This window comes from Kogia breviceps, chromosome 2 (assembly GCF_026419965.1).
Source record: "Kogia breviceps isolate mKogBre1 chromosome 2, mKogBre1 haplotype 1, whole genome shotgun sequence".
Taxonomy (NCBI): domain Eukaryota; kingdom Metazoa; phylum Chordata; class Mammalia; order Artiodactyla; family Physeteridae; genus Kogia; species Kogia breviceps.
The window spans coordinates 46,685,785-46,710,212 of NC_081311.1; the positions used below are offsets into that span (position 1 = coordinate 46,685,785).

Sequence of the window (24,428 nt, forward strand, 5' to 3'; positions counted from 1 at the left end):
GGACTGATGAGGATGACTATAATTTTTGTGATTTTCTGTTTGAATAAAAACAAAAAAAAAATCCCACAAGGACTCAGAGGCAAAAAATATACAAATCAATTACCACTGCAAAGTAAAGGAGCTGTTACAGTGGAGGATTACTGGACTGAATGTCAATATTATGACACAGTATGAGTGTGTTTCGTGTTTGGTAATTGCAATCATTGTTACTTTTGTTGTGGTCATACATTTACAATTCTTGGTGTCAGTTTATCTTGTTACTTTTGTTGTGGTCATACATTTACAATTCTTGGTGTCAGTTTATCTATCTCTTGTAAAAATAAAATACAGTGTGTGTGTGTGTGTGTGTGTGTGTGTGTGTGTGAAAAAATCAAAACAAAAACAATGAAATGGAAAATAGAAAAATAGGAGAGAAAAATCAATGGAAACAAAATCTGATTCTTTAAGAAATTCATTAAATTAATAGACTGATTTTTTATGCAATATTCAAGTACTAGGAATGAAAGGGGTGACATCATTACAGATTCCACAGATATTGAAAGAATAAAAGAATATTATGAACTCTATGCCAGTAAAATTCAACAAACAGATCAACAAAATCCTTAAAAGATACAAGCTACCCCAGCTCACTCAAGAAGAAAAAGATAACCTGAATAGCCCTATATTTATTAAAGAGATAGCTTCACAGTTGAGAATATAACACCAATTCTACTCTCTATCTAAAAATTGCAAAGGAAGGAATAGTCCCAGTTCATTAAATGAGGACACTATTGCCCTGATACCAAAACTAAAGAAGACATTACAAAATAAAATCAGTATCCCTTCATAAACAAAGATACAAATATTCTAACACAGTTTTAACAAACAAAATTCAACAATATATTAAAAAGATAAAACAACAGGAACAAGTAAAGTGAATTCCAGGAATGCTGGTTTAATATTTTAAAAATCAGGGCTTCCCTGGTGGCTCAGTGGTTGAGAATCCGCCTGTCGATGCAGGGGACACAGGTTCGTGCTCCGGTCTGGGAAGATCCCACATGCCGCGGAGCAGCTGGGCCCATGAGCCATGGTCGCTGAGCCTGTGCGCCTGGAGCCTGTGCGCCTGGAGCCTGTGCTCCGCAACGGGAGAGGCCACAGCAGTGAGAGGTCCACGTACCACAAAAAAAAAAAATAAATAAATGTCATTGGGAATTCTCTGGTGGTCCAGTGGTCGAAACTCCGTGCTTCCAACACAGGGGTGAGGGTTCGATCCCTGGTCAGGGAACTAGGATCTCACCTGCCACGTAGCGTTGCAAAAAAAAAAAGCACCAATGTAACTAAACTTTTTCAGGAAAATATAGAAGAAATTTTTGTGACCTCAGATTGACAAAGATTTCTTAGATATGACATCCATATCCATTTTTAAAAATTTGACAAATTGGACTTCAGCCAAATTAACATTTTCACTTCAAAAGGTACTGTTAAGAGAATAAAAAGACAAGCCACAGTCTGGGAGAAAATCTCAGCAAAATGTGTATCTGATTAAAAACCTGTATTCAGAATAAATAATTCTCAAAACAACCAGATTTTTTAAATGGGTAAAATAACTGAATAGATACTTTAACAAAGAATATATAAGGATGGCAAACAAGTTCATGAAGATGCTCAATATCACTAGTCATTAGGGAAATGCAAATTAAAACCACAATGAGATATCACTACATGCCTATTAGAATGACTAAAAAAGACTAACCATACCAAATGTTGAGAAGGATACATAGAAAAAACAATCTTCATGTTTCTCCCCAACTGCATCCTCTTCCCTCCACCCAGGGGTAATCATCATTCTGAATTTGGTATGAATTATCCTTCTGCTTTTTGTTAGTGCTTTACTTCAATGTGGTATTGTTTCTTGGTCCCTTTTTGATCTTTATATAAGTGGATCATAGTATATGTATTCATCTATGTTTTGCTTTTTTTATTCACCATTGTTTTTAATTTATCCATGTCATGTATGAAGCTACTATTACATTTGTTTTCCCTGTTGTCGACTATTTCATAGAATTTGATTCCACTATATGACACATATATTTACATATACCACAACTTACCCACTCTAGTGTAGTCATTCGAGTTGTTGCTAGATTTTTGAAATTATCAACAAGACTACTATGAACATTCCTCTACGTGACTTGTTCACATGTTTTGCTTTGAAATAGATTTTACATAACAACTTTCTTAATACAAAAACACCAGCTTTCTTCAGGTTAGTATCTTCCTGGTATATCTTTTTCAATTCTTCTGCTTTCAACATTTTGAGGTCCTTACATTTTAGATTAGGTCTCTTGCAAACAGCATTTCATATGTATTTTTTTTAACCAGTCTGTCAATGATGGCTTTTCAATTAGAAAGTTTTATCCACTTTACATTTGGGGGATTACTGACATATTTCAATTCATTTTTACTATCTTATTTTGTGCTTTCTAATTGTTCTGCTTTAACTATTTGCCTCCTTTATGTATTAATTCAGACAGATGGGAAAGGGGGAGGCACTTCTGTCATTTGGAATTTATATAATTCTATTTCTAATCTCTAGTGATGAATTTAGAAATTTAAATGATCAAGTCTAAAGCTAATCACGTCTTTATCCTCCTCATGAACAACACTGAGAGCCTTACCACTCCCATTATAAACAACTCCACCTTGATTTACATGTCACTGTTACCAGAAGTTTTTCAAACCTTCACATATCATTGTTTTATTAAGTAAATGTTTATTTAGATTAACCCACAAATGTGCCATTCCATCTTGCATCATGAACTTCCTTTATGGATCATTTGCCTTCTAAGATATATTCAGAAGTTCCTTTGGCAAGAGTTTGTTGTTAGGAAATTCAAGTTTTGTTTTTTTCTGCAAATGTCTTTATTTGGTCCTCATCCCTGAAAGTTAAATTCAATTCTAGGTAGAGATTGTTATATCTCTCATCACTGTGAAGATAATATTCCACTGTCTTCTGGTTTCTATTACTGCTGCTTAAAAGTCAATTATCATGCCCAGATCCTGGTTTTTAATACCATACTCCCCAAAAGGAATGAGAGCTCCTTGGAGAAATGGCTGGTTCTAAGACACGGCAGGAAATATACAAGATGATCCTAGAGCATCTTGTAGTACCAGAAAGTAGGTGGGAAAACAAAACAAATAAAAAACATGGTGGTTGTGGGGTTTGGGAAACAAAGATTTATCTCTGAGCTAACTTCCCACTGTGCTTAGGTACACTTGAACTTGTAATATTAATAATTCATCTCATCAATTTTTTTCTTCCTGTTTCTTCTATACCACACATGAATTTTTAAAGTGCCCCAGGCAGGCTATAAGATTCAAAGAAAACTGTACGTATAAATACCATGTTTATCGTAAATATTCTATTTACTCCAACTACCTGCAATTAAATTTGTGATAATAAATGAAATTTTTAAAATTCCCCTAAGTATGGAAATAAAAGTATACTTCTAAAAAATTCAGGAATCAAAGAAAACATAAGGAAACGTAATAAAAATTTTAAAACACTAGGACTTTCAAAATATAGTAACAAGAGAACAAACAACTTAATTTTTTTAAATGGGCAAAGATTGAATAGAAACTTCACCAAAGAACACATAAATCATAGGCAAATAAAAATATCCTCAAAATCATTAGGGAGTTGCAAATTAAAACCACAATGAGATATCACCAATATCTATTAAAATGGCAAAAAAGAAACAAAAACAACTCAAACAATACCATGTTCTGATGATACAGAGGAACTAGAACTTTTAGACATTACTCACAGGAATACAAAAGGGTACAGCCACTCTGGAAGAGTTTGGAGTTCTGTATTAAATTTTAAAACCACTTACTACACAACTCAGCAATTCCACTCCTAGGTACTGACCCAGGTGAAATGAAAACTAATGCACCCATAAAAAAACTGTACATGAAAGTTAAAATGGCTTTATTCAAAATCACCAAAAACTGAAGTGTCCCTCAACTTGGGAATGAATAAGTGTAGTATATCCATACAATGGAAAATGACTCAACCATAAACAGAATGAACTATTGATATATGGAACAATATGAATAAATCTCAAATGCATGTGTATTACATATAAGCAAAAGGAAGCTCAATAAAGCTGGTGAAAAAAGAAGTAAAGGGATGGAAAAAGATATGCCTTTGACAGGCTCACTCATCAGCAGACTGGGTATGGCAAGGAAAGAATCAGTAAACTGAAAGAAATGTCAACAGGAACTTCGCAAATCAAAATGTAAAGAGAAAAAAGAATTTTTTAAAAAAGGAACATCAAAGAACTATGGAAATTTTTCAAAAGGTGTAACTGGAATAGTAGAAGAAAGAGAAAATTGGAACAGAAGAAATAATTTAAGTAATAATGACCCAGAATTTTCCAAAATTAATGAGATATACCAAAGCACAGATTGGGAAGCTCAGAGAACACCAAATAGGATAAAAATTTAAAAATCTACACCTAGGCATGTTATATCAAACTGCAGAAAAGCAAAGACAAAGAGAAAATCTTCAAAGAAGACAGAGGAAAAACCATATGGATAATAATTACAGGAACCTCCTTATCCAAAATCCTATAAGCAAGAAGAGAGTGGAGTCAAATATTTAAAATGTTGAAAGAAAAAGACCACCAACCTAGAATTCTGTACCCTATGAAATTATCCTTCAAAAGTGAAAGAGAAATAGAGTTTCTCAGATAAACAAAATTTGAGATAATTTGTTGCTAGTACAACTGCCTTGCAGGAAATGAAGTTCTTCAGAGAAAAGGAAAATGATATAGATCTACATAAAGAAAGAAAGAGCATTAAAGAAGGAACAAAGAATAAGGGCAATGAGTAGAAAATAGAAACAGATATGGTAGTTATTAATTCAACTATATCAGTAATCATTTTAAACATCAATTGCCTCAATAAACCAATTAAAAGATAGAGATTGTCAGAGTGGATCAAAAAACAAGACCCAACTATATGTTGTCTATAAGAAACCCACTTTAAATATAAAGATATATATAGATTAAAAGTAGAGGGATGTATATATGTCCATGCCACTCTCTCACTTTGTCCCAGCTTACCCTTCCCCCTCCCCGTGTTCTCAAGTCTACTCTCTAGTAGGTTTGCGTCTTTATTCCCGTCCTGTCCCTAGGTTCTTCATGACCATTTTTTTTTATTCCATATATATGTGTTAGCATACGGTATTTGTTTTTCTCTTTCTGACTTACTTCACTCTGTATGACAGACTCTAGGTCCATCCACCTCACTACAAATAACTCAATTTCGTTTCTTTTTATGGCTGAGTAATATTCCATTGTATATATGTGCCACATTGGACATATATATACTGCCAAATGTAAAACTGATAGCTAGTGGGAAGCAGCCGCATAGCACAGGGAGATCAGCTCGGTGCTTTGTGACCACCTAGAGGGGTGGGATAGGGAGGGTGGGAGGGAGAGAGAAGCAAGAGGGACGAGATATGGGGATATATGTATATGTATAGCTGATTCATTTTGTTATAAAGCAGGAACTAACACACCATTGTAAAGCAATTATACTGCAATAAAGATGTTAAAAAATAAAATAAAATAAAATAAATATAGTAATATAGCTGGATATTTTTTAAAAAGGACAGGGATGGATACAATTTTATTTGTCAATTATACCTCAATAAAACTGAGGGAAAAAGAAGTAAAGGGATGGAAAATGATATATTATGCTAATGCTAATCAAAAAAAAAAGCTAGAGTAGCTATATTAATTGCAGACAGAACAGGCTACAGAGCAAGGAAAAATATCTGAGATAAAGAGGGGCATTACATAGTGATAAAGGAGTCAGTTCTCCAAGACGACATAGTCCTTAATATGTATGGACACAATCAGCTATCAAAACTCATAAATTGTATTACAATAAGTAAGACAGTATAATTTTGGCATAGGGGGACACATCAGGTGATTAACAGTTGTGTGCATATAAAAATGTAATACATGACAGGTATGAAATTACTTTAGTGAGAAAAGACTAGACTAATTCAATAAGTCGTATTTAGATAGCCAATTATTTATAAAGTGAAAAAAAATGGATCCCTAGTTGATACTGTATCAGGCAAAATAAAGTAGGTTATATTGAACTTACCCCAAAACATCCCCAAAACATCAATGGCTTAAGACAAAGATTTATTTTTTGCTCAAGTTACATGTCTACTGCATGTCAGGAGGGCTCTGTTCACGATAGTCACTCAGGGACTCAGGCTGATGGAGACTTCCATTCATAGTTCACTGGCCAGAACTATTAACATGGTCCCACCAACTCATAAAGTTGGCCAGGGAAAAAATCCTATCCCATGTACGGAAGAGAAATCTTTATTAGGGAGCGGTAATGCCAATGATTTGATGGCAAGTCCAAGAAATCCACTGCCCACAGCAATAAAAAGCCAGCTGACAATAATCCCTCACATTTCTTGGCATATTTTTTCTTTCCAAATCCCTATCCTCTGAGTACCATGTACTCTTCTTTGCAGACCACTACTCTAGGTAATGATAAGCTCCAAAGAATTTTCCTTCTCTGGAAACTCAAGAGAACTAAATTATATCTCCCAAGGGCATAGCTCTTATATCCTTTGGTACATATTGCACTATCTCCACAGACTAACCATTTTCCCCTGATAAAGAGCACAGCTGCTCTGCTAAATGCTTTTCATTGAATTCATTTAATCCTGAGGACAACTCTGAACTAGGTACTATTATTAGTCCCATTTTAAATTAGCACAACTGAGGTAAAGAGAGGTTAAGTAATTTACTCAGTTGGTAATCTGAAATCAGGCAGTCTGGCTTCAGTTGCTCCTGTCCCTTCAAGGCCCATTTAATGTACCCCTGTAGGTACTACAGCCCCATCATTCCTAATCCAGCACACTCCTTCAACCCTTTCTCTGCAGTCCCCTCCATCTACCCTCCTATCTCCTACTATGCTTTAGTTCCCAGCTTCCCAAAAGTTGCCCAAAAGGAAAAGCAGTCTGGAAGAGCAACCATTTCCCTGAAGGATTAAACTGAACAGTGTCACCTCTGTCTTCCTATCCTACCTACTCTATACCCTTTTATCTTAGAGAGTCTTACCCACCATGTTATCCTCAAATGTCATCCTGGGTAGAAATAGAAATATCACCTAGAAAAGGATTAAAATTAATTTTACATGAAGGATGCCCTCTTAAAGCCTCCTGAAGAACAGAGTGACTATCCCAGCCCACGGGCTAAAAGAAGTTACAAAAGTTTAGAGAACAGGAGGGAAAGAAGAGGTGAGGGCTAGAAGGATGGGGAATGGGAACAGGAATTAAGACTTATTGACCACTAGTGGTAAGTGCTATGGACTGAACTGTATCCCCCCAAAATTTATATCTTGAAGTCCTAACCCTCAAAGTGATGGTATTCAGAGATGGGGCCTTTGGGAGATAATTAGGTTTAGATGAGGTCATGAGGGTGAGGTCCTTATGGTTGGATCCAAGCCCTTATAAGAAGAGATGCCCATGTGAGGACACAGTGAAAACAAACCTGTCTACAAGTCAGGAAGAAAGCCTCACCAGAACCTGATCATGCTGGTACCCTGATCTCAGAGTTTCAGCCTCTGGAACTGTGAGAAAATAAATTTCTGTTGTTTAAGCCTCCCAGTCTATGGTATTTTGTTGTGACAGCCCAAGCAGACAAAGACTGTAGAGATTTTACATATTACTTCATTTAATCTCCCAATAAGTATATTCATTTTATAAATGTCTAAACTAGGTTTCAACTGTCTAATAACTACAAAGTCATTGCTTTTACCCTATGTCTTCTCCTACAGAGGACAAGTAGCCTATATCTTGGCTCTGGTCCAACTCTGTCAGTAAATATTTCCCTTGGATGAGTCCCCAATCTTTCCTAAGCCCAAATCTACTCTTCTGCCATTAAGAGAACTAAACAGGATGCCCTTTGGAGTGCTTCTGCTGCACGGAGATTATTCAAAATGCATGAAAGCAGGAAAAAATGATGCAGAGATTACTTAGAACACAAGAGGGTTTTTTTAAAATCTTACCGCTCTTAAAAAGATACCATTACCCCATCACATAAATTAAAAAGCAGGAAAAGTCAAAATAAACTATTCTGACTCTGTATCTCACCAAATCATTTGGGGAGAGAAAAGCTTCATGTGCCATTAATGGGTGTACTGATGTGGTCATTGGACTCAGCTGGTCACTAACTTCAATAGAACTTAGTTACTAGAGGAATACCAAATATTCAGAAGCTCAGATACCAGGATCCTTGACTTTACAAAGATAAAAAATTCCAATCCTCCTCATCCTTCTATAATTCTGAACTTAAACTGAGCTGGAGGGCATGCTAGTTTCTACCTTTATATTACAAGCAAGTTCCAGCTGGCTCAAGAAGCAAAGATCCATTTAGTGTTATATGGAAAATTTTCTGTCTTTACTGGATTTTAACAACTATAAATGGCAAATACCACTTATTTCAGAAATCTGCCCAAGTACAAAGAAAAAGACTAATTTTAACACAAAGTAATTTATAACACTTTTCACAAATACTCCAACCATAAAAGAGACATTATACAATATTCAGTATCCCTGCCATACTGAGGAAACTTCAAATCTATGTAAATGTAAACCAAAAACTTCCCAGAAAATCTCCACATTAAAAAAATAAAAAGTATTCACAAAGCACTCTAAAAAAGTAAACAGGGTCAATAAAACGGAATTCAATTATCACTGTAAGGTAGTTATTGCAGAATCTTCACATCATCATAACCTGTTGAAAAACTATTTTAAAATATTATTTCACACCATTAACATAATGCCAGGGATGTGCTTTGATTCAAAAGAATCTGGTAGAAAGGGAACAGAGTGGGGGAAATGTAGGAATGGAAAAAAGACAGTTCATGAATTGGTAACTGTTGAAGCTGAGTAGGGCATATATAAGGATTCATTCTCCATTTCTTTCTAATTCCATGTATGTTTGACATTTCTCCATAAGAAAAGCTAAAAAGTTATTATACACTCTTGAAGAACAAATTTAATCCTCATATCCTACAAAACAAGAAACACTAGTACCTTCCAATCTTCGAATTTTTGCTTTCACAGAAATAACAGCTTCAAAGCGTGAAACTCTCAGCTCAAAACATGTTCCAGTCAGTGTTTCAATGAAGAGCTCCATGGTATCACAGAAAGGAAGTCTGAAGTAAAATGGTCCCACGTTATCTTCATTGAAGAATGGAGGATCTTTTCTGTTATCCATTACTTTGACTTTTCTAATTCCTCTGGAATATGTTGTAGGCAACTGTATTCCAGTTCTAACCAAATCAGCTTTGAACATTGGTAATATATATCGTTGTTCATGTTTTGAGTTTTGTACCTAAAAAACAAGAATAATGTTTTTATAACAAGCCTATGTGAAAGTCTCATTCCTCCACAAAGATTTTCTCAACTCTGGCCCATGTCAGCCTTCCAGAGAGCCCGGAATTCATTTTAGTGCTTACTATGCCTAATCCTGAACTTTACACAATTGTCTTTGAACTCACTCTCCCAATTAGAGTGTAAGATTATTAAGAACAGGTATATTTGCTACACTTTATCTTACTAGATCTCAGCAGTTACTTACACTACATGCTCAACAAATATGTTTTGTTGTTAATGATAGTTAAACCAATGAATTCCACATGTAGGTATATATTTGCAAGACTTTGAATAAATTATGCACATCCTTTCCTAAAACACATAAGTTATAATTTATAACCCATACAAAGTATAATGTTATAGCCATTGTACATCTGAATCACACTGAATAAAAGGAATAGTAACCATCTTAAAAGTAGGATTCACTAAATAATCAATAAGCATTTGGGTTTCCAGAGGTTATCCACCAGTATAGCACTGAGATGAGGTTAATACTGGTAACAGACATTAGGCATAATCTCTACACACAAACATACAATGGCTAATGAATATGAGAGGCAAACACAACCAACAGAAATACTAAAATAAATTACAAGCATATAATTAGGAGAATAGGAATAATCAAATTGATAAATTGCTATTAATCAGTGAAAACTTTGAAAAGGAGGAGGGGCTTAAACTTAAACTAAAAGGACAAATGATACATATTCTTTCTGGAGAAGTAGGTAAATCTTTTCAATACCTTTATGGTGATATAATTTATATACCATAAAATTCACCGATTTAAAGCCTAAAATTTACTGGGCTTTAGTATGGTTACAAAATTGTACAACCATCACCATAATCATTTTTAGAACATTTTCATCAACCCTAAAAGGAACCACTTATTCTTTAGACACACTCCTAAATTCTGTCTCTCTCAGCCCTAGGCAATCACTAATCTACTTTCTGTTTTTAAAATTTTGCCTATTCTGGACATTTCACATAAACAGAATCATGCAATATGTAAACTTTTGGGACCGGCTTCTTTCACTTAGCATAATGTTTTCAAAGTTCATCCATGTTCTAGGATGTATCAGTATTTCATTCTTTTTTATTTCTGAATAATAGCCCATTATAAGGATGTACCACATGTTACTTATCCAGCCATCTGTTGATGGGCATTCTGGGTTGTTTCCAATTTTTGCCTATTATGAATAATGCTATGAGAACACTCAATTACAAGTCTGTGATAGACATGTTTTCCTTTCTCTTCCATATATATCTAGAAGTGGAACTGATGGGTTGTGTGGTAACCCTGTGTTTAGCAATTTGTGAGACTACCAAACTGTTTTCAAAAGTGGTCTGAACCATTTTACATTCCCACCAACAATGAACAAGGGTTTGGATTTCTTCACATCCTTGCCAATACATTTTATTGTCTTTTGATTAAAGCCATCGTAGTGTGTATGAAGTAGAGTCTCACTGTGGTTGTGATTTGCCTTAATGACTAAAGATGTTAAGAATCTTTTTACATGCCTTAGTACCCATTTGCACATATTCTTTCAGAAATGTCTATTCAGAAAGTCCATTCAGATCCTGTCCATTGAGTTATTTGTGTCTAACACTTTCCAGATACAAGCTGTTTAATGGATATATGATTCACAATATTTTCTCCAATTTTGTGGGTTGTCTTTTAAATTTCTTGATAGTTTCCTTTGAAGCACAAAAGTTTTTAATTTTAATGAAGCCCAATCTGACTATTTTTCTTGTGTTGCTTATACTTTGGGTGTAATATTTTAAAAGCTTTGCCTAATGCAAGGTAATAACAATTGACCAGTACATATTTTTCTAAGAATTGTATAGTGTAGCCCTTACATTTAGGTCTATAGTCTATTTTGAATTTATTTTTGTGGTTGTTGTACAATAGGGGTACAGCTCTATTCTTTTGTAGACAAATAACCAGTTGTCTCAGCACCATTTGTTAGAAAGACTATTCTAAATCCATTGAATTGTCTTGGCACCCTTGTTGAAAACCAGCTGACCATAACCTCAGTTCTGTTCCATTGATCTATATGTCTATCTTTATGCCAGTAGCACACTGTCTTTGTAGCTTTGTAGTAAGTTTTGAGATCAGAAGTGTGAGTCTTCTAACTTGTTCTTCTCTTTCAAGATCGTTGGCTATTCTGGGTCCTTTGAATTTCCATAGGAATTATAGGATCAGCTAGTGTATTTTGCAGAAATACCAGTTGGGATTTTGATAAGGACTGTGTTCAGTCTACAGATTAATTTGGATAGTATTACCATCTTTACAATATTAAGTCTTATAATCCATCAACATGCAATATCTTTCAGTTTATTTATAACTTCTTTAATTGCTTTCAACAATGTTTTATAGTTTTCAGATTATACGTTTTGTATTTTAAAAACGTGTTTCTAAGAATTTTGTTCTTTTTGCTGTCACTATCAATGAAATTGTTCTTAGTTTCATTGTCAAATTGCTCACTGCTAGTGTATAAAAATACAACTGATTTTAATATATTGGTCTTGTTCACTGCAACCTTGCTGAACTCAGTAGTTCTAGTATTTTTCTAAGTGGATTCCTTAGGATTTTCTACATACAAGATAATGTCAACTACAAACAGAAATTTTAACTTCTTCCTTTCCAATATAGATTATCTTTATTTCCTTTACTTACCTAATTGCCCTGCCTGGAATCTCCAATACAGGTTGAATAGAAGTGGTGAGAGCAAACATTCGTGTCTTTTTCCTGTTGTAGGGAAAATCATTCAGCCTTTCACCATGAGGTATGATTTTAGTTGTGGGGTTTTCATAGGTAATCTTTATCAGATGGAGAATGTTCCCTTCTATTCCTACTTTGTTTAGGTGTTAGTTGTCTTTTTTAAATCACAGTGTTAGATTTTGTCAAATACTTTTCTTTAGTGTCTCAGATGATTGTGTGGTTTTTGTCTCATATTCTATTTATATGGTGTATTACATTGACTGCTTTTTGATATATTGAACCAACCTTGCATCACTGGGATAAATGTATTTGTATATGGTCTGTAATCATTTATATATGTTACTAGATTTAGTTTGTTAGTATTTTTGTGTGTGTGTGTGTGTGGTATGCGGGCCTCACTGTTGTGGCCTCTCCCGTTGTGGAGCACAGGCTCCGGACGCTCAGGCTCAGCGGCCACGGCTCACGGGCCCAGCCGCTCCGCGGCATGTGGGATCCTCCCAGACCGGGGCACGAACCCGTGTCCCCTGCATCGACAGGCGGATTCTCAACCACTGCGCCACCAGGGAAGCCCTGTTAGTATTTTTTGAAGATTTTTGTGTCTATATCTGTAAAAGTTATTGATCTAGTTTTCTTTCTATGTCTTTGTCTGGTTTGATATCAAGATAATACTGCCCTCATAAAATAAGTTGAGAAGTATTCCCTAAAGGTAGGTAGACTCTTGAATGTATTTCAGAATGGGTAAAGCCTCAGAGTGGGGGAAGAATATCTGTAAGACTAGGTGAACAGAATGTGCACACTAGGGCAGTGCAGAAATGAAGAAGAAAAATGGGTGATAAATTTTTTACTTTTTTTTGCCTAAGGATATATCACTGAAGTTACTGCAATTTTCATAACAATGTGATTAAGGAGAAGTTATTTTTTAAAACTTGTGGTTTGATTAATAACCTACATCTCCATTCTATAGACATGATTTTCACAGGCATCTAAAATCTGGATACTAGGGACTTCCCTGGTGGTCCAGTGGTTAAGAATCCACCTGCCAATGCAGGGGACACGGGTTCGAGCCCTGGTCCGGGAAGATCTCACATGCCGCGGAACAACTAAGCCTGTGAGCCACAACTACTGAGACCACATGCCACAACTACTGAAGTCCACATGCCTAGAGTCCATGCTCCACAGCAAGAGAAGTCACCAGAGTGAGAAGCCTGTGCACCGCAACGAAGAGTAGCCCCCACTCGCCGCAACTAGAGAAAGCCTGCACACAGCAATGAAGACCCAACGCAGCCAAAAATAAATAAATAAATAAATAAATAAATAAATTTATTAAAAAAAAAGAATCCGCCTTCCAATGCAGGGGACACCGGTTTAGTCCCTGGTCAGGAAACTAAGATCCCACATATCATGGGGCAACTAAGCCCACATGCTCTAGAGCCCGCGTGCCACAACTAGAGAGCCCATGTGCCACAACTACTGAGCCCGCAAACTCTGGAACCCACACGCCACAACTAGCAAGAACCCTACACACCACAACAAAGAGCTCACGTGCCACAACCAAGACCTGATGCAGCCACATAAATAAATAAACATTGTTAAAAAAAATAAAAATAGGTACTTGCCTGGTAGTCCAGTGGGAAAGAATCTGCCTTATAAAGCAGGGGATGCAGGTTCGATCCCTGGTCAGGGAACTAAGATCCCATATGCCATAGGGCAACTAAGCCCGCAAACCACAACTACTGAGCTCACGCACCTCAACTACAGCCCACGTGCCGCAAACTACAGAGCCTACATACTCTGGAGCCTGCGCACCACAACTAGAGAAGAGAAAACCCGCATGCCACAACTAGACAGAAGCCCGCGCACCACAACAAAAGATCCCACATGCCTCAACGAAGATCTCAAGTGCCACAACTAGGACACGATGCAGCCAAAAATAAACTAAATAAATAATAAATAAATCTTTAAAATAAATAAAAATCAAGTAAAATCTGGATACAAGACAGACACCTGAAGTCCAACACATCCAAAACTAATCATCTTTCCTACAAACCTCCTTCTTGTCCTACAGTCTCCATCTTGGTAAAGGGTACCACCATTAACCTAGTCACTTAAGCCAGAAAGCTAGGAATCATTTTATATTTTTCCGCCAGCCTCAAGGTATCTAGAAGTGACCAATCCTAACAGTACAAATTAACATTTCTATAATCTGTGACTTTCTCCAGCCACACTGATTAGGACTTAGTTCAGGTCTTCATTAGCTCTTAACTGAGCAACTCTGATAGCCTAGCTATAATCCTTGACTTCTTCCCTTCACTCTTCTGATCCATTCTCTAGGATGTCAACAGTTACCTTTTTAAAAAATAGAAAGTTTAATAAAAACTGGATTAGGGTATCACATCATATAGTTCAGAAATTACTTTACTCTTAATTATCTATAGATAATAGGGGGAAGGTCACTCAAAATTCTAAAATTTTTTAATATTTGACTTTAGAATGCACTGCGGTGAAACCATCAATTCAGACTAAATGAAGGAAATGAATCTAGGTTAGCCTAAAGCCTGAATTTTTTTCCTTTTAAATAAACGATTATTTAGAGCAGTTTTAGGTTCGCCGCAAAATTAGGCAGAACAGACAGTTCCCACACACTCCCTGCCCCCACACATGCACAGCCTCTCCCACCATCAACAACCTACACCAGAGTGGTATATTTGTTACAACAGATGAACCTACATTGACACATCATTATCACTCAAAGGCATAGCTCACATTAGGGTTCATTCTTGGTGTTGCAAATTCTATTGATTTCCACAAATGTATAGTAATGTACCCATCATTATAGTATCACACAGAATAGTTTACAAGTAAAGCCATTATAAACATCCACGTGCAGGTTTTTGTGTGGATGTGTAAGTTTTCAACTTACCGGGGTACACACCAATGAGTACAACTGCTAGATCTTACAGTAAGAGTATGTTTAGTATTGTAAGAAACTGCCAAAGTGTCTTCAAAAGTGGCTGTTCTATATTGCATTCCCACCAGCAATGAATAAGAGCTCCTACTGCTCCAAATCCTCACCAGCATTTGATTTTGTCAGTGTTCTGGATTTTGGCCATTCTAATAGGCATATAATAGTATCTCATTGTTTTAATTTTCATTTCCCTAATGACATATGATGTGAAGCACAGTTATCTTTTTAAAATGTAGAACTGATCATGTTATTTCTTAGCTCAAGGCCCCACGATGGCTTCCCACTGTCTACAGAATTCAGACTCCTTAGAAAGGCTCCTAAGATCATGCATATCACCTTCCAGTCCTATTTTATTTATACACATACCTCATCCCATCCTGCAATATATCTGGTACTTCTATCCTCTAATCATTTGTAACTGCGGCTTCAGAAAACACTGGTCTCTATATCGTTGCTCCTGCTTTCCTCTACTCACCACCATTCCCACACTTGGCTACCTGACAAGCACCTATGATCTTTCAAGACTCAAGTCGAATAGAAACTATTCCACAAAGCCGTTTATAGTTCCTCCCCTTCACACCCTGACTTCCATCATATATGGCACCCATTACAATCAATTTCATTTTTTACATGACTTTCTTATTCTACTAAATTGTAAGCTCCTTAAGGGAAGGACATCTGATTTACCACCCCATCACCTAGCACAGTGTTTTGTACATATTGGTACTCATTAAAGGTTTGTTCAATTAAAGAGTAAATAAATATTCATCCTCTCAACTGATTTTTAGAGCAAACCTGTAATATAGGTAAGGTATTATCCCTGCTTTAGACATCAAGAAGTGTTTGGTTATGCTACAAAAGTTTGTTTGGAGAAATGCTGGTTTCCCATAGGAATCATTACTCACTCCAAACTAACTCCACCGATGTTTACACAACTCATAACATACAGAGATTTCTGCTATGGTGAATTTTTATAACTCAATATAGTTAATAATATTAATTATACTGAGTTATAAAAATTCACCATAGATCAATATATAAAACTAATATATAAAATTCATCAATTAACTAGGGAGTATATTCAATATAATTAAGCATAATGAATATAATTAATTAAATAGGGAACCTGAATTGCGTTGTGCAGACTGCTAACGTTCCTGAAGATATGGCACCACAGGAAGAAAAGCTATTGCTGGAAGCACAGCGGCTTTGAGTGCTGTTATACTTTTTATCAAAATAATGAGTAATATATACAATAACACAAAGTAATATGCTAATAATACTGCTGGTGAATTAGAAAAAAATTTTTACAGCTTGCATAGAAACACAAAAGACCCCAAATAGCCAAAGCAATCTTGAGAAAGGAAAATGAGGTTTCCTTCATTTTCCTTCAAGAGGAATCAGGCTCCCTGACTTCAAACTATACTACAAAGCTACAGTAATCAAGACAGTATGGTACTGGCACAAAAACAGAAATATAGATCAATGGAACAGGATAGAATGCCGAGAGATAAACCCACTCACATATGGTCACCAAATTCACAACAAAAGAGGTAAGAACATACAATGGAGAAAAGACAGCTTCTTTAATAAGTGGTGCTGGGAAAACTGAACAGCTACATGTAAAAGAATGAAATTAGAACACCACCTAACACCATACACAAAAATAAACTCCAAATGGATTAGAGACCTAAATGTAAGACCAGACACTATAAAACTCTTAGAGGAAAACATAGGAAAAATACTCTTTGACATAAACCACAGCAAGATATTTTTTGACCCACCTCCTAGAGTAACCGAAATAAAAACAAACAAATGGGACTTAAACTTAAAAGCTTTTGCACAGCAAAGGAAACCATAAACAAGACAAAAAGACAACCCTCAGAATGAGAGAAAATATTTGGAAATGAAACAATAGACAAAGGATTAATCTCCAAAATATACAAACAACTCATGGAGCTCAATATCAAAAAACAAACAATCCAATTAAAAGATGGGCAGAAGACCTAAAAAGACATTTCACCAAGGAAGATGTACAGATGGCCAAGAGGCACATGAAAAGATGCTCAATGTCACTAATTATTAGAGAAACGCAAATCAAAACTACAATGACCTCATGCTGGTCAGAATGGCCATCATCAAAAAATCTAGAAACAATAAATGCTGGAAAGGGTGTGGTGAAAAGGGAACCCTCCCACACTGTTGGTGTCTATCCCGCATAGTGGCTGTATACAACCACTATGGAAAACAGTATGGAGTTTCCTTAAAAAACTAAAAATAGAACTACCATACAACCCAGCAATCCCACTACTGGGCATATACCCTGAGAAAACCATAATTCAAAAAGAAACATGTACCACAACGTTCATTGCAGCACTATTTACAATAGCCAGGACATGGAACCAACCTAAATGTCCATCAACAGATGAATGGATAAAGAAGATGTGGCACACATATACAATGGAATATTATTCAGCCATAAAAAAGTGAAACTGAGTTATTTGTAGTGAGGTGGACGGACTTAGAGTCCGTCATACAGAGTGAAGTAAATCAGAAAAAGAAAAACAAATACTGTATGCTAACACGTATATATGGAATCTAAAAAAAAAATTGGTACTGATGAACCTAGCTGCAGGGCAGAAATAAAGATGTAGACATAGATAATGGACTTGAGGACATGGGATGGGAGGGGGAAGCTGGGGCTAAGTGAGAGTAGCATCGACATATATACACTATCAAATATAAAATAGTTAGCTAGTGGGAAGCAGCAGCATAGCACAGGGATATCAGCTCGGTGCTTTGCAATGACCTAGAGGGGTGGGATAGGGAAGGTGGGAGGGAGGCTCTAGAGGGAGGGGATGTGGGGACATATGTATGCGTATGGCTGATTCACTTTGGTGTACAGCAGAAACTAACACAGTATTGTGAAGCAATTATACTCTGATAAAGATCTATTAAATAATAATAATAATAATGCTAGTGACAGTGGTAAAAGACCATTACTTTCAAGTAAAAGCTAAATAAATGGCTGTATTGCTCAGGCTATGTCTCCTTAATATCCTTAATACATTGACATGCCTGTAGGAATAATGACAGAACCTAACCCCTTTTCCTATCTCACTGAAATGACTGCTTTTATAATACAATTTTAGATAATATGTGAATTCTTAAAAACATACTTATCATCCTATATCAAATAAGAATGTACTACAGAATTATCAGAGTCTGTTCCCCCAAAGCCAAGAGCACTCTTATCTACATAGTAAAAGATCTAGCAACAGAGGTCAGGGGTCAGGAATGCCAAACTGAATATTACAGAAATAAAGCCATGGGTGACCAGTGCCTGTCCAAAGAATTTAGAGACATAAGATATAAAGATCATTTTTTTCACCACAGTAGTCTTCCACAGCAATACCCTGAATATAATAAACAAATGGTGGGAGAAAGTAACATAAAGACAGATTTGGAAGTCCTTCATCTGCAACAAGAATGTACAGAGTAATTATGGGCTAAAAGAAAACTAGCAACCTAGAACAGCACTAATTGTACTGGAACACTACCACATATTTGGGCCCTAATCAATGGAGTAATTTCCAAAATCCAAAAAGAAGCAAGATTGGTAACCAAATTCAAAACTGAAATGTGGAGCTTCCTTGGTGGCGCACTGGTTGAGAGTCCGCCTGCCGATGCAGGGGACGTGGGTTCATGCCCTGGTCCACGAAGATCCCACATGCCGCAGAGCGGCTGGGCCCGTGAGCCATGGCCGCTGAGCCTGTGCGTCCGGAGCCTGTGCTCCACAACGGGAGTGGCCAGAGCAGTGAGAGGCCCGCTTACCGCAAAAAAAAAAAAAAAAAAGAAAACAAAAAAAAACTGAAATGTGTGCCTCTAGGAAATAATTATAATACTTCTCTTCAGCAGTAGAAATCACTGTAACAGAGGGCAAAGTAAGTTTAGTAAATCTAGTTAAGCCAGACTGGAGGACTAGATGATAGCAGAGGGGCAAATGGAAGCTCCAGTAGGCCAAAGACCTAGCCAGGACTAAGGGCGGGGTCCATGGACACCTTTTTTTTTTTTTAAACATATCACTTTACATTTGGATGAGCTCACTGACGTGGCAAGTCTGAATCAGCCCTGGGCTTTTTAAAAATTTATTTATTTTATTTTATTTATTTTTAGCTGTGTTTGGTCTTCGTTGCTGCATGCAGGTTTTTCTCTAGTTGCAGAAAGCTGGGGCTACTCTTTGTTGTGGTGCACGGGCTTCTCATTGCGGTGGCTTCTCTTCTTGCAGAGCACGGGCTCTAGGCGCACAGGTTTCAGTAGTTGCGGCCCATGGGCTCTAGAGGGCAGGCTCAGTAGCTGTGGCACACAGGCTTAGTTGCCACGGCCTGTGGGATCTCCCTGGATCAGGGCTCGACCCGTGTCCCCTGCATTGGCAGGAAGATTCTTAACCACTGTGCCACCAAGGAAGCCCCATGGACACCTTCTGAAAGTTGTGTTACAGCATGCTTGACTGAGCAGATTATGGACCCCTATGATGTTGGTAAATGAGGGGCAATGGAGACTCAAAAACAGGATGGAAAATGATATAAGGACAGCTAAAAAATAGAAGAGGAAGAGGAAAGAAGAAGGCAGAGAAAAAAGTACGTCCAGAATTTTTATGAATAATTTAAAAATCATGCTTAGTTATTCAGAGTAATGGAGTCAAAAGAATGAAAAGAATTGAGGACAATCTCGGAGACCTCTGGGACAACATTAAACACATGAACATTCGAATTATAGGGCTTGCAAAAGAAGAAGAGAAAAAGAAAGGGACGAGAAAATATTTGAAAAGATTATAGTTGAAAACTTCCCTAATATGGGAAAGGAATACTCAATCAAGTCCAGGAAGCACAGAGAGTCCCATACACGATAAATCCAAGGAGAAACACACTAAAACACATATTAATCAAACTATCAAAAATTAAGTACAAAGAAAAAATATTAAAAGCAGCAAGGGAAAAACAACAAATAACATACAAGGGAATCCCCATAAGGTTAACAGCTGATCTTTCAGCAGAAACTCTGTAAGCCAGAAGGGAGTGGCAGGACATATTTAAAGAGATGAAAGGGAAAAACCTACAACCAAGATTACTCTACCCAGCAAGGATCTCATTCAGATTCGACGGAGAAATTAAAACCTTTACAGACAAGCAAAAGCTAAGAGAATTCAGCACCACCAAACCAGCTTTACAACAAATGCTAAAGGAACATCTCTAGGTAGGAAACACAAGAGAAGGAAAAGACCAACAATAACAAACCCAAAACAATTAAGAAAATGGTAATAGGAACATACATATCGATAATTACCTTAAATGTAAATGGATTAAATGCTCCAACCAAAAGACATAGACTGGCTGAATGGATACAAAAACAAGACCCGTATATATGCTGTCTACAAGTGACCCACTTCAGACCTAGGGACACATACAGACTGAAAGTGAGGGGACGGAAAAAGATATTCCATGCAAATGGAAATCAGAAGAAAGCTGGAGTAGCAATTCTCATATCAGACAAAATAGACTTTAAAATAAAGACTATTACAAGAGACAAAGAAGGACATTGCATAATGATCAAGGCATCAATCCAAGAACAAGATATAACAATTGTAGGGCTTCCCTGGTGGCGCAGTGGTTGAGAGTCCGCCTGCTGATGCAGGGGACACGGGTTCCTGCCCCAGTCCGGGAAGATGCCACATGCAGCGGGGCAGCTAGGCCCATGAGCCATGGCCACTGAGCCTGCGCCTCCGGAGCCTGTGCTCCGCAACAGGAGAGGCCACAACAGTGAGAGGCCCGCGTACCGCAAAAACAAAAACAAAAACAAAAAAACAACTGTAAATATTTATGCACCCAACATAAGAGCACCTCAATACATAAGGCAAATGTTAACAGCCATAAAAGGGGATATCAACAGTAACACAATCATAGTAGGGGACTTTAACACCCCACTTCCACCAGTGGACAGATCAACCAAAATGAAAATAAATAAGGAAACACAAGCTTTAAATGATACATTATACAAGATGGACTTAATTGATATTTATAGGACATTCCATCCAAAAACAACAGAATACACTTTCTTCTCAAGTGCTCCTGGAACATTTTCCAGGAAAGACTCATATCTTGGGTCACAAATCAAGCCTTGGTAAATTTAAGAAAATTGAAATCGTATCAAGTATCTTTTCTGACCACAATGCTATAAGACTAGATATCTACTACAGGAAAAAAAAAAACTGTAAAAAATACAAACACATGGAGGCTAAACAATACACTGTTAAATAACCAAGAGATCACTGCAGAACACCATACACTAAAATAAACTCCAAATGGATTAAAGACCTAAATGTAAGACTAGACACTATAAAACACTTAGAGGAAAACATAGGCAGAACACTCTATAACATAAACCACAGCAAGGTTCTTTTTGACCCACCTCCTAGAGAAATGGAAATAAAAACAAAAATAAACATATGGGACCTAATGAAACTTAAAAGCTTTTGCACAGCAAAGGAAACCATAAACAAGACGAAAAGACAACCCTCAGAATAGGAGAAAATATTTGCAAATGAAACAACTGACACAGGATTAATCTCCAAAATATATAAGCAACTCATGCAGCTCAATATCAAAAAAACAAACAACCCAATCCAAAAATGGGAAGAAGACCTAAATAGACATTTCTCCAATGGAGATATACAGATTGCCAACAAACACATGAAAGGATGCTTAACATCACTAATCATTAGAGAAATGCAAATCAAAACTACAATGAGGTATCACCTCACACCAGTCAGAATGGCCATCATCAAAAAATCTACAAACAATAATTGCTGGAGAGGGTGTGGAGAAAAGGGAACCCTCTTGCACTGTTGGTGGGAATGTAAATTGATACAGCCACTATGGAGAACAGTATGGAGGTCCCTTAAAAAACTAAAAATAGAGCTACCATACAACCCAGCAATCCCACTACTGGGCATATACCCTGAGAAAACCATAATTCAAAAAGTCATGTACCACAATGTTCATTGCAGCTCTATTTACAATAGCCAGCACATGGAAGCAACCTAAGTGTCCATCAACAGACGAATGGATAAAGAAGATGTGGCACATATATACAATGGAATATTACTCAGCCATAAAAAGAAACGATATTCAGTTATTTGTAGTGAGGTGGATGGACCCAGAGTCTGTCATACAGAGTGAAATAAGAAAGAAAAACAAATACTGTATGCTAAACATATATATGGAATTTTTTTAAAAAAGGTTCTGAAGAACCTAGGAGCAGGACAGGAATAAAGACACAGACGTAGAGAATGCACTTGAGGACACGGAGAAGGGGAAGGGGAAGCTGGCACGAAGTGAAAGAGTGGCATGGACATATATACACTACCAAATGTAAAATAGCTAGTGGAGAGCAGCCGCATAGCACAGGGAGATCAGCTCGGTGCTTTGTGACCACCTAGAGGGGTGGGATTGGGAGGGTAGGAGGGAGACGCAAGAGAGAAGGGATATGGGGATATATGTATATGTATAGCTGATTCACTTTGCTATAAAGCAAAAACACACCATTGTAAAGCAATTATACTCCAATAAAGATGTTAAAAAAAAAAGATCATGGGCAAAAAAGACTAATGGCATCAAAAAACGTTTCTAAATCAATTTCCAAAACATTTCTCTCCTCCCTTCTGAAAAAGTTCTTAAAACACAACCGTCAAAGATGAACGGGAAGTTAAAGACAGGTGATGCTTTAACAGTGCTAAATAACTAATTTCAGTAACTCGAAATCAGCTTTATCCTCTGTTGTAAAGAAGAGCCATATAAGAGCATTTCTTTTAAACTCTTCCTCCGACATAAAGGGAGGAAGCATGTTATGCAGTCCTTAAAAATACCGACTCTTAATGAACCGTTTCTACTAAAGCCTGGAAATATACCTAAGTTTTAAATACAAGCTTCAGAATTATATCCACCACATCATGTACCCTAAATTCTGAAATCAATTTCCTAGGGGGACTGTGAAATCCTTCGGAGCCAACGTCTCCTCGAGCCTTCAGTGTTAAGACACTTGAAGAGAACGGAGTCACCTGCGCAGCCCATGCTCCTCCAGGATAAACTCCGGCTACCCAGACGCACGGGCCAGATCAGGAGGGCAGCGGTCAGGCTCCGCGTCAGAATCCGCGACTCGGAGGGCAGCACCTGTCAGGCGGGCGGGGCACCCCGCGTCGCGCTCGCGGAGGGACGGAAAGTGGAGGCTGCCTTCTCCGCGAAGACGGCCCGCCGCGTCGGTATCGGGGCAGCGGCGGCGACGGAGGGGGCGCGGCCAGGAGGCCAGCGACGGCAGCGCGGCCCGGCTCAGCGGCCCGCGGCCCTGGGCGCCCTCCCCATCCGGCCAGCTTGCCCTCACCGGCTCTCGTCCACTCCCTCGCCCTCCCGCAAGGAGGTGCGACCCCGCGAGCGACGCCGCTGCAGGCACCGAAGAGCAACGCTCAGTGGTCGCCGCGCCCCCGCCTCTTTGTGACACCGCGTACCAATCGCTCGCTGGTGCTCGCGTCTTCCTCCAATCAGCGGGGGCGGGGGCGGGACCTGTCAGCGCGGACGCCTGCTGTTGCTCGGGAGCCGGGGCTTCTTTTGCGTTCGGTGGTGGTTGTTGGTTAGGAGAGGCCCGGATGTTAATACTGTATTACTAACAGTGGCCTGTTGACTAGGGCCGAAGCGGACGGGCTGGAGACCAGTCGCACAGGCTTCTGGGAACGGTGGGGTTGGCCTGTGGCCGAAAGAGAGTATGGACAGCACCCTCCCTGAGACCAACCTAAGGCTCTCTTAGACGTGCCCGACGTGCTGGGGGGATAGTCCCCGTCGATGGCCTTTCCAGAGCCTGTGCACTTCTAGTGCGGTCCAGGCCGGCCTGCCTTAAACAAATCACTCTTCCTGCGCTTTACTGACCCCTAACGTTTCTGGTCTCACGTACCTCATCTGAGACGTGGAGACATTGCCATGCCTGGTTGAAAGCAAGAGCGAAAGCAAACAAGCTCTGTAGATCTTATCCATTTATTCCTCATCCAATTGTAGAGTTGAAATTGAGTGGGTACCTTGGGTTGTCAAATCGCAGCGTCGGCTATGCCCAGCCACCCTTTTTTTTTTTTCCCTCCAGCTCTAATTCCCAAGCTGTTGAGCTCAGGTGCACACCGTAACAGACAACACAAACCTTCCAGCCTGACATGGGCCCCCACTGCTTCTTTTTATCTTCAT

The 24,428-nt window shown here is 38.0% G+C and overlaps 1 protein-coding gene across 4 annotated transcripts in view; it reads right to left on the reverse strand.

Annotated features, from left to right (window-relative positions):
• Window positions 1-23,658, reverse strand: part of ZFAND4 (zinc finger AN1-type containing 4) — an 84,688-nt gene extending 61,030 nt beyond the window's left edge. For 2 of the 4 annotated variants that reach the window (XM_067025140.1, XM_059055117.2), the window contains exons 1-2: window positions 23,264-23,658; window positions 9,119-9,419 (exon numbers count right to left, since the gene is read on the reverse strand). In XM_067025140.1, the coding sequence (XP_066881241.1) occupies window positions 9,119-9,380 (262 nt within the window). In that variant the 5' untranslated portion in view covers window positions 9,381-9,419; window positions 23,264-23,658. Of the gene's footprint in view, window positions 1-9,118; window positions 9,420-23,263 lie in introns of those variants that run through there. The other 2 variants (XM_067025141.1, XM_059055118.2) reach the window with 2 other exon arrangements.
• Window positions 23,659-24,428: the final 770 nt, after the last annotated feature.